The sequence below is a fragment of the Stomoxys calcitrans genome, chromosome 1, assembly GCF_963082655.1.
Source record: "Stomoxys calcitrans chromosome 1, idStoCalc2.1, whole genome shotgun sequence".
NCBI classification, from domain to species: domain Eukaryota; kingdom Metazoa; phylum Arthropoda; class Insecta; order Diptera; family Muscidae; genus Stomoxys; species Stomoxys calcitrans.
This window is the reverse complement of record NC_081552.1, coordinates 251,245,729-251,257,944: the sequence shown is the minus strand read 5'-3', so window position 1 is coordinate 251,257,944 and position 12,216 is coordinate 251,245,729. Positions and strand designations below refer to the sequence as shown.

The 12,216-nt window shown below is 36.4% G+C and overlaps 1 protein-coding gene across 2 annotated transcripts in view; it reads right to left on the bottom strand.

The window, feature by feature from the left end:
* Positions 1-12,216, bottom strand: part of LOC106094084 (protein bric-a-brac 2) — a 146,215-nt gene that overhangs the window by 121,995 nt on the left and 12,004 nt on the right. For both annotated transcript variants that reach the window (XM_059370837.1, XM_059370846.1), the window contains exon 2: positions 2,308-4,462. In XM_059370837.1, the coding sequence (XP_059226820.1) occupies positions 2,308-4,320 (2,013 nt within the window). In that variant the 5' untranslated portion in view covers positions 4,321-4,462. The remainder of the gene's footprint in view (positions 1-2,307; positions 4,463-12,216) is intronic.

The following is a 12,216-nucleotide window of genomic DNA, read 5'->3' as shown; positions in this document are numbered from 1 at the left end:
TGGCCCATAATTTAAAAGGGGTACAAAAAGGCTTTGTTTTCTTAAGAGAGAAACAAACAAAACATTAACTTAAATCTGCTTCATATGGCGAAGGTCTTTGGTCTGGCATTGCTTATGCCAATAAACCAAGGGGATCCAAACATATTCACCATTATGTGGTGAATTTGAAAGTACACTATAAATATCTTATATGAAATTGGTTTTCAAGACTTGAGTGTGGTGAGTTTTTACGCATTGATATTAAACTTTTAATTACAATCCCAAAAGTAAGCTATCAACTCCTTAAATGTCCAAAAAGAAGTAAACCCACCTCTGTGTGGTGAAATAAAGGCACTGCATTGTTATTGATTGCCTTCACATGATACAAATCCTGTTAAGGCTTAAAGAATTTAGTTTTCAAGGACAAAGTGGAGGATTAAATTTTTCATGTTCAGTGGTAAACTGAGTGCGCTCAACATTCTTTAAGCAGATAATATTATGAAAAATTTACCACAGCATGGTGAATACATTAAAAAGTTTAAACGTATACATATTTATGAAAAATGTATGCTCCAAACCCACTTTTAAGCTTGATTTTAGGAGCCAAATTTGTATTATAAGCTACCAAGTTATGAAACTTCCATTGTCACAACTAGCGTGGTGAATTTCTCTGTCAACATGAATTAAAAGTTACCTCTCAGTGTTATGTCTTGCAGTTAACGCCTAAAATGCCTTACATCGATTTTTACAGCTTGCAAGTAGCAATCTCCGACTAGCAGTGCAAGGATCGTGGATTGGATTCCCACCATATGGGCAAAAATAGTCAGGTTAGGTCTGATTACAGGCTGCCAATATAACATAACATAATCCTATAAGGCCAGAAATGTTAATAAACCGCGAAGGGTGAGAAAAACGCAATCCTTCAAAAAACAGTTATCTCTTGACATAACTATTGATAAAGAAAAATCTAGCAAAAAAATAAAATAAATGCAATTTGCGAGTTTAAGGTTAGCTGTTTTTTATTATTTACCACCAACGTGGTGAAATTCTGTATGACGAAGTTTGCTATTTCAATATCTTTTAGGGAGTATTAAAATACAGGAGATACATTTGCTTTGCATTTTCGGCCACTAAAAGTAATTCACCCCAGTGTGGTGAATTAAATGCAACATAACCTACCAGTTGATATAAAATGGTTGGGATTTTTTTAAGTCTTCAATTATTCACCACCAAAGTGGTGAATTTCTATTTGACTTTTATACAAAAAATAATAGTATCTATAATCACTTGACATAATTATTGATAAAGAAAAATCTAGCAAAAAAAAAATAAAATGCTATTTTCGAGTTTGAAGTTGGCTGTTTTTTTTCGGCCACTAAAACTAATTCACCTCGGTGTGGTGAATTAAATGCAACATCACCTACTTAAAAAATAAAATCTTACACTGATACCTTCAATAGCCACCAGTTGGTTGAGATTTTTTTAAGTCTTCAATTATTCACCGCCAAAGTGGTGAATTTCTATTTGACCTTTATACGAAAAATAATAGTATATATAATTTCTTGATGTAACTATTGATAAAGAAAAATCTAGCAAAAAAAATAAAATTCAATTTGCTAGTTTAAAAGATGACGTTCTTTTTTATTATTCACCACCAACGTGGTGAAATTCTGTATGACGAAGTTTGCTCTTTCAATATCTTTTAGGGACTACATAAAATGCCGCAGATACATTGGTTATGCATTTTCGGCCACTAAAAGTAATTCACCTCAGTGTGGTGAATTAAATGCAACATCACCTACTAGCAGAATAAAATTTTACAATGATACATTCAATAGCCACCAGTTGATATAAAATGGTTGGGATTTTTTTAAGTCTTTAATTATTCACCACCAATGTGGTGAATTTCTTTTTGACCTTTATATAACAAAAAATAGTATATATAATTTCTTGACTTAACTATTGATAAAGAAAAATCTAGCAAAAAAATGCAATTTGCGAGTTTAAAGTTGGCTGTTTTTTATTATTCACCACCAACGTGGTGAAATTCTGTATGACGAAGTTTGCTCTTTCAATATCTTTTAGGGAGTACTTAAAATGCAGAAGATACATTGGCTAAGCATTTTAGGCCACATAAACTAATTCACCTCAGTGTGGTGAATTAAATGCAACATCACCTACTAAACGAATAAAATCTTACAAAACTTATAAATAACATAACTGATACATTCAATAGCCCCCAGTTGAGATTTTTTTGTAAGTCTTCAATAATTCACCACCAAAGTGGTGAATTTCTATTGGACCTCTATACTATATTTTTGTACTCACCCTTTCCTCTTCTCTTATCATCTCTGCAATTTCTGGTTTAATTTCCATATCGTCGTGATGGGCTGATGTTGATCCTGCCGGATTGGTGGCTGGAGTGGCTCCAGCAGCTGCTGCTGCCAATGAAGCACCCAATGCACTAGCCATGGCATGCGAATGGGCTGCCGCCTGCAACTGTTGATGTTGGGCAGCCAATTGTTGAGCTGCTGCGGCTGCATGATGATGCGGATGATGGGGATTGGCCAAGGCGGCGGCCGCCACAGCGGCGGCTGCAGGATGAGAATGCAATGAAATTGATGGAGGCACAGTGCCACTGGGACCCGCCGAAGAATTGCTAGAGGGTGAAGGCAATGCTGATGGAGTCGTATTGGATACACTCGACTGAGCTCTTGCTTGCGGTGGGGTCATCATAGGCGGGGAACAGCTACGCTCTAGTGAGCGATAGGGTAAGGCGACGACATTTGGGGAAGCAGCAGCAGCAGCAGCGACGGCGGCTGAGGATATCGATGTGGCGGATGTGGAATTAACTGATGATGATGCTTGTGTGGGGGCATTTGCTGTAGAGCCACTGCTATTTTGAGTGGAGCCCTGCGTAGGATTTGGGGAAGCAAATGGGTTACGCACAATGGTGGAGGTGGTCATGGCCACTGGATTAATCGATGCGGCGGCTTCTTTATCCCTAGCCTGGGGAGAGCGAGATCGGCTGCGGCTACGATTGCGGGCATTTAATGAAGTCTCCAAAATGCGTTCATCCTCTATGAACATACCGTCGCGGGAACGCTTGCGCATTCTCTGTTCACCCAAATTCATATTCAAAGGAGACACCAATTTTTGCGATACCTGTATCCTGGGTCGCTTGGCCGCATTTGTGGGCGAATCTTCAGCATCCTCTTCCAAGTCATTGACCAGAGCCTCCTCCTCATCCTCCATATCCTCTGGATCATCCTCAAAGCCCATGGAACGTTCATGACTTCCCAGCAATGAAGCACCTACACCACCCGCTCTAGCTCCTCCCGAACTACTAACCTCAGCCAGGCCTCGAATTTTTAACATTTCCGCCACCTTTAGCAAAGGATTTATCTGATCCTGGCTCACATTGATCTCACCCTTGTACATGAACTCCATCAGAGCCTTTAATTCCTGCCATCTAACATCCCGCATTATCACTATGGGATGCTGGCAAGGATTGTCATAGAACAGGGCTTGGAAGTATGGCGAGCAGGCGGATAAAATCATTTTGTGGGCCTTTATGGAGTGGCCTTCACAGGCCAAAGTGACATCGACAAAGGATTCGTTTTGCAGCAGTTCATCAAAGACATTGGTCAGATTGCTTTGATAGTTGTTCCAGCGCAAACAAAATTGTTGGCTGTTGCGTGCATCGGAGGCGGGAAATTTGGGCAGGCCCTTGGCGGCCAGACTCTTGGGGGTCATATTTGGTATAATGCGGGGTATGGTCATGCTTGTAGTAGTCTCCAAGGAATTACTGTGGGTGGCTGGAGCTGCCGTAGTTATTTTGCTGGACTTCATGGCAGCAAAGCCAAATAGGTCGGTTATGTGAGTGGCATTCAAATGATTTGGAGAGGCTGGCAGCGAGCGTGACTTATTAAGTGCCACTGTGGCATCCAACTGCATTTCAGGATCATCCAAGGCAGTTGAGAATCCCACCACTTCGCTGGAAGTCAAGGGTCTGGGCGGCGGAGATATATCTCCTCCACTTTGTAATGCCTTAGCTGCCGATGAGCTGCTGGGGGCTCCCAAATTTTCTATCAATTGGGGTGTGGTGGGTTTTTGGACCACCTCCAACGGCATTTTGATAAGCGGTTCTGTTTCATTGGAGTTCTTCTCCTGTTGCATTGACATTAGCAGGGACTCTTCCTCTGCGTTGCCTTGTTCGGCAAACATGCTGAACTCATTGCTGGATGTTGCCATCAGTTTCTCTTCAGGTGGCACCTCCATTTCCCCTTCACCACCTTCCAGCTTTCGTGTAAAGTCAAGCATATCTTTTGTCAAATCCATGTCTTGAGTTTTGTGCAATGCTGGTCTATTCACCAAGGGGCATTTTAAAGCGGCGAAGCTATTGGACAAAAGTAGCTCCAAATTGATTTGGGACGTTCGATGGTGATGGGGTGTATGGTTATATACCGGTTATTAGGCTATACTGAAATAGAAGAGAGGAACATTGGTTTGTTAGCAATGAAAGGAATAGGAATTTCAAATAGAAGAGAATAATTTGTAACATAATTGTAGAAATGGACAAAAAGACTAATTGATCTTGAACGCATAGACTTCAAAAAACAAAGATTTTTTAACAAATATTAAAATTTTAAACAAAAATTTAAGTTTTTATCGAATATTTAACTAATTATTGAACAATTTAAGTAATTATCGAAAATTACAATTGTTATCGAAAATTTAAATTTTTATTGAAGATTCAAATTTTTATCGAAAATTACAATTTTTATCGAAAATTAAAATTTTTATCAAAAATTACAATTTTTATCATATATTAAATTTTTTATCAAAAATTAAAATTTTTATCAAAAATTACAATTTTTATCGAAAATTTAAATTTTTATCAAATATTTATATTTATATCGAAAATTTAAATTTTTGTTGAATATTTAAATTTTTATCGAAAATTTAAATTTTTGTTGAATATTTAAATTTTTATCGAAAATTTATCGAAATTTAGATTTTTATTGAAAATATGGAAAATTTATCGAAATTAAAATTTTTATCGAAAATTTATATTTTTAACGAAAATTTACATTTTTAACAAAAAATTTATATTTTTAACAAAAATTGAAGTTTCTATAAATAATTTAAATTGTTATCGAAAATTTAAATTTTTATTGTAGATTTAAATTTTTATCGAAAATTACAATTTTTATCAAAAATTACAATTTCTATCAAAAATTACAATTTTTATCAAAAAATACAATTTTTATCGAAAATTTAAATTTTTATCGAATATTTTTATCGAAAATTTAAATTTTTATCGAATATTTATATTTTTATCGAAAATTTAAATTTTTTTGAATATTTAAATTTTTATCCAAAATTTAAATCTTTCGAAAATTTAAATTTTTATCAAAAATTTCAATTTTTTATCGAAAATTTATCGAAATTTAAATTTTTATTGAAAATATATCGCAAAATTATCGAAATTAAAATTTTTATCGAAAATTTATATTTTTAACAAAAATTTATATTTTTAACAAAAAATTTATATTTTTAACATAAATTTAAGTTTCTATAAAAAATTTAAATTGTTATCGAAAATTTAAATTTTTATCAAAAATTTAAATTTTTATCAAAAATTAAAAAAAAACTAAATCTTTGGCGTTTTTTTCGGTCTTAAAATCTTATACATACACCTTAGCCAATAATTGGCTTGGTGTGTGTTCCAAATATTAAAAAAGTAGCCTCGAAAAGAAAATCTAAGTTAGGAATTCCGTGTTACATACAAAATCCTTAAATAGCACGTAATTCCCAACTTAGATTTTCTTTATCGAGGTTACTTTTTTAGTATTTAGAGCGCACAACTAGCCGATTACTTGCTTAGGTGTATGTCCATAGTGGCATGGGGCGGGTTAATACCTGCACCCTCTTTTCAACCTAACCTAACCTAATTGTACTCTGCACTGAGATCAGCCATAGGCTGATGCTGCCATTGCTGTTTTGTGTGTAGGCAGAGATACCTACACCACATGTCAGAGTACAAATAAGTTCGACAAAATTGCGTTGCTATTGGCAACAAACAAAGGAAGTAAGATTTTACCTGTTTTCTATGACGCTTGTGAATCAAGTCGTCTTAAAGACCCCTGTTCAAATTCAGATATTTGCTTTGCAACTTACTCTAGTTGGGTTGGTATGCAAAGCACCGTGATCCATTTGACAAATTTCTGCTGATGATGATTCTGATGAATCAGAAATCGCGGTACAGAAAGCCCGCCAAATGCTTTTGGCCTTACTTTTAAAAGTTATTTATTGTGCTAAAATTTGAACTTCATAGAAAATTTGAATTTTAATAGAAAATTTGAATTTTTGACGAAATTTTGAATTTTCATCGAAAATTTGCAATTTTATCGAAAATTTGAATTTTCATCGAAATTTTGAATTTTCATCGAAAATTTTAAATTTTATCGAAAATTTGAAAATATATCGAAAATTTTAATTTTCATCGAAAGTTTTAATTTTCACCGAAAGTTTTAATTTTCTCGAAAATTTTAGTTTTTATCGAAAATTTTAATTTTCATCGAAAATTTTTTATCGAAATTTTGAATTTTTATCGGAAATTTGAATTTTTATCGAAAATTTGATTTTCATCGAAAATTTTAAATTTTATCGAAAATTTGAATTTTCATCGAAAATTGGAATTTTCATCGAAAATTGGAATTTTCATCGAAAATTTTAATTTTCATCGAAAATTTAATTTTCATCGAAAATTTTAATTTCCATCGAAAATTTTAATATTCATCGAAAATTTTAATATTCATCGAAAATTTGAATTTTCATCGAAAATTTGAATTTTCATCGAAAATTTGAATTTTCATCGAAAATTTGAATTTTCATCGAAAATTTGAATTTTCATCGAAAATTTGAATTTTCATCGAAAATTTTAATTTTCAACGAAAATTTGAATTTGCATCGAAAATTTGAATTTTCATCGAAAATTTTAATTTTCATCGAAAATTTGAATTTACATCGAAAATTTGAATTTTCATCGAAAATTTGAATTTTCATCGAAAATTTTAATTTTCATCGAAAATTTGAATTTTCATCGAAAATTTGAATTTCATCGAAAATGTGAATTTTCATCGAAAATTTGAATTTTCATCGAAAATTTTAATATTCATCGAAAATTTAATTTTCATAGAAAATTAAATTTTCATCGAAAATTTATTTGAATTTTCATCGAAAATATGAATTTACATCAAAAATGCATAACTAGTAAAAAATATGTCGTGTGAGAGGGGTATTGATACCTCTTTAACCTTTGAAATAGTTAGAGATGATGTGTTAGCGAAATTGTGTGCAAAATTTCAAAGCCCTAGGTTGTCCGGGCGCCTTTTGGTAGGCCCCCAAAGTTGGCCACCTCGATATTTCGCTAAAACCTCAGCTCTAACTATTTCAAATTTTAAAGAGGTATCTTTACCCGCTCTCACACGTCATATATTTTACTAGTTTTTTTTTTTGTTTTCTACCACTGTGTGACGTTCAATGCATGTTCAAGTGCACAACAAAAATAGTTTGGCAATGTTTATGAGTCTTGTTGTTCTAAGCATTGATGATTATTTTGTACCGGATTAGTTGAAAAAAGCCTTTCTTCACTCTTATTGCGCTTGGGAAAACTAGGGGACTTATTAATCCTTTTGTTCTAAACAAACGTGTGTTCTACACCGTACTCAATTGTCGTTGGGTATGTAGAGCACCTTAGTCAATTTGATAAGGGTGGTGATGAAGATACAATACATTACGCATCAGAAATCGCGATCCACCATGCCAGTCGAAGTATTTTGACAACAGGCACACACTGGCCTAACTTTTATAAGTTCTTTGCTATCCTTTAATTTGCATAGAAATCTTTGCATTTAAATGATCTCGTGCTGGAATATTGTACGAAAAATCACCAAAGGATTTTAAAGGTCAAAATAAAAGAGCGCAAAAAGACCAAAATTTTAATTTTCATAGAAAATGTGAAGCTTCATTGAACTTCAATTTCATTTCATTTGATATTTAAATAAATTTTTTTATGTTATTTCCCTTCTCTGCTGTTCCCCTGGCACTCACAACATCTTTGCCAAGTTGTTTAATTCAGTTCAGTTTCTTACGCAGCTGGTCTGCCAGAGACCAATGGCCTGGTCTTGGCTCTTTCTTTGTTTTCGCGACAAAGTGTTTTACGGCTGCTTTTTATTTAGTTTTATTTATTTTAAATAATTAATTATGCCACCACCGCCATAAAGTCCTTACCACCACCAACATACTACCATCACCGAGCCAGAGACAGTATCTGGCTCTGCTCCTGCTCTCAACCCATTTAAAAAATATTTCCATTGTTGCCGCTGTCGGATTATTATGAATGGGTAAATGAACCAATCGGCCGACGGGTTCAAAAGGATAAATGACAGAATGACAATTGTCTGGCCAGACAGACACACAGACAGACAGACAGACTAACTGAGTGACTGATTAAATGAATGATTGTCTGTTTGTTGGTCTGTCCGTCCTTGGGTTCATCTCCCTGCTCTGCTCTGGCCTGCTTTGTGCGCTCAAAGGTGGATGGATTGCTTGTTGGTTGGTGGCGGTTGGTTGTCTTTGCTTGAATATTCGACGCTCTTTCATATAATTCGACTCGCTTTATGTAGCGACAATGACTCTGCTCTGGCTTATAAATAATAAATTTATGAATACACGCGCGTTTTTCAACGAAGAAGAGGGCGGGCGGGCAGGCGGTGGGGCGGTCGGACAAGCTCAGCAAAGGCACTGATACTCGCACACATACACATACGCGCACACTCTACACTAACGCGTAAGATATTTATGTATTTTAATAATTTATTTAATTTAATTAAATTTATTTCTTTTTTATTCGGTTTTCAATGGGTCCAAAGCAAGCACGGCAAGCGACAGGAGGCAGTAGACTCAGCCATCGACACATTCTCTTGAGCCAGCGACAAAGGCCAAAGCAACAGCAACAGCAGTGAGCGTGTGGCATGCTTCATTTACGTGCCACTGCCTGCCTGGCCCGAGAACTGTGGTTTCCCAGTGAACATTATGCCAACGCCTTCGACGTCAGCCGTCGCTTTGTTGTCTGATGACTTTTGTTTATGTGTCTGTATCGTGGCTGTTGCGTATGTGAGTAATTTCTATATAAAGTTTTCTGAAATATTTATTTTTTCGTTATTAATGTTTAATGCTGCACGTCATAAATTACACAAGTGTCGACATTAAGTAGTGCAGCCGCGACAGCACCAACAGCAGTAAATACGTATGCTGCCTTCGAATCTTTGCCTTGTTATGGTGTCGACTTGCCGGCTGGCTGACTGACGGGATGGCTACACAGCATAGTAAGTTTTGGTTGGCTTGGGTCTCCTTCACCTTCTTTTCGCACAACTCACACTCATGGTGCTCCTTTCGACGCTTCTTAAGCCAAAGAATAACAAACAAAAACAAAAGAAGCCAAAAACATCAGGATACCCTCAAACACACACACCACCACCACAGACACACGCACCCACAACCGCATCAACACTGTAGCAGCACTTATGAAATCATTTAAAAATTACGTTTGCCCACACATTTTTGTACACGGGGAGAGGGTGGCATGTCTTAGTGGGTTCCAGTCAATGGTGCTAACTTGCTGGTGTGTGTGTGTGTGTGTATGATTTTATGGATTACTAATGCAAAATTCTTGGAAATTCTCATAGCCACCAAGGAATTTCTGGGAAATACCCACCAAAAATTCAATAAACGCTCCATTGGCGCCATTAAGAAAATCTAAATAAATATCAGTCGCTTGATTTTGTGCGGTATTTGTAAATCCATATAATTATAAGATATGTGCAGACAACGACTGTCTCCTAGTGTGTTTAACAAATTAAGGTTTACTGCCCAAAGTTTTAGAAAAAATTTGTACCAATTAACTTAAAACACACTAAAATAAATGAAGCTGAAACAAGTGAAAAGGCATTAAGTTCGGCCGGGCCGAAATTTGCATACCCACCACCTTTATGGGCTTTAGACCCTTAATCGGGAGATCGGTCTATATGGCAGCTATACCTAAATATAGTCCGATTTTATTCATAATTAGGTCGGATATCAAGATAACCCTCTGTTTCAAATTTCAGCGAAATCGGGTAACAAATAAAGCTTTTATGGGCTTCGGACCCTCTATCGGGTGATCGGTCTATATGGCAGCTATATCTAAATAAAGTCCGTTCTAAACCATACTTAGGTCAGATGTCGGGAGGCTTAAAATAATCCCCTGTTTCAAATTTCAGCGAAATCGGGTAACAAATAAAGCTTTTATGGGCTTCAGACCCTTAGTCGGCAGATCGGTCTATATGACAGCTATATCTAAATATAGTCCGTTCTGAGCGATATTTGAGTCAGATGTCGGGAGGCCCAAAACTACTCACCGTTTTAAATTTCAGCGAAATTGGTTAAAAAATAAAGCTTTTATGGGCTGCAGACCCCTTATCAGGAGATCGGTCTATATGGCAGCTATACCTAAATATAGTCCGATTTGATCCATATTAAGGTCAGATGTCGGGAGGCTTAAATTAACCCTCCGTTTCAAATTTCAGCAAAATCGGTTAACAAATAAAGCTTTTATGGGCTGCAGACCCTTTATCAGAAGATCGGTCTATATGGCAGCTATACCTAAATATAGTCCGATTTGATCCATATTTTATTCCTATGTTGGGAAGCCTTAAATTACTCACTCTTTTAAATTGCAGCGAAATTGGTTAAAAAATAAAGCTTTTATGGGCTTTAGACCCTTTATCGGCAAATCGGTCTATATGGCAGCTATACCTAAATATAGCCGATCAAAAAATTTGAGCTTTTAGCGGCTCAAGATCTCAAATCGGGAGATCGGTTTATATGGGAGCTATATATGGGAGTTCTTGACCGATTTGAACCGTACTTGGTACAGTTGTTTGGGATCGTAACACCATGTACAACATTTCAGTCTAATCGGACGAAAATTGTGGCTTCCGGGGGCTCGAGAAGTCAAATCGGGAGATCGGTTTCTATGGGAGCTATATTTGGTTAAAAACCGATTTGAACTGTACTCGGTACACTTGTTGAAGTTCGTAAAAGAACACCAAGGGCAAAATTTCAGCCAAATCGGACAAAACTTGCGGCTTGCAGGGGCTCAAAAAGTCAAATCGAGAGATCGGTTTATATGGGAGCTATATCAGACTATAGACTGATTTAGATCGAACTTGCCACAGTTGTTGAAAGTCATAACAGAACACTACGTGCAAAATTTCAGCCAAAGCGGACAAAAATTGCGGCTTCCAGGCACTCAGGAAGTCAAATCGGGAGATCGGTTTATATGGGAGCTATATCTAAATCTGAACCGATATGGCGCATTTGCAATCCCCGATGACCTACATCGATATTACGTATCTGTGCAAAATTTCAAGCGGCTAGCTTTACCCGTTCGACCTCTATCGTGATGGCGACAGACGGACATGGCTGGTTCGAATCAGAATGTCGAGAGGATCCAGAATATAAATACTTCAGGGGGTCGCAGATCAAAATTTTAGGGGTGTTACAAACGAAATAAGTATACCCCCATCCTATGGTGGTGGGTATGAAAAGATGGGTTGGCGAGTCGGGTTAGTACCGCATCACCAGGAAAACTTGAAGAGCTTACTTACGAAGAAGATTAAGCACGGATCCGATTCAAGTTAAAGCTCAATGATAAGGGGCCTCCTTTTTATAGCCGAGTCCGAACAGCGTGCCGCAGTGCGACACCTCTTTGGAGAGAAGTTTTACATGGCATAGTACCTCACAAATGTTGCCAGCATTAGGAGGGGAAAACCACCGATGAATATCTTTTCTGATGGTCTCGCCAGGATTCGAACCCAGCTGTTCAGAGTCATAGGCGGACATGCTAACCTCAGCGCTACGGTGGCCTCGGTCCATATCAGTCTATAACCTGATTTGACTTCTTGAGCCCTTACAAGCCGCAAATTTGGCTGAAATTTTGCATGCGATATTCTGTTATGACTTTTAATGGGTGTAAATCTGATGAAGTTACACAATGGGGGTAAATCTGATTGACTATAACCGAACATAGGTCAGTGCTATAATTTGCCCATTTCCTTCCTTTTTTCAGACCCTTAAAAATAACCTCCTAAGCTTAGATGTTTTTAGAAACAAATTCCTCAACATTGA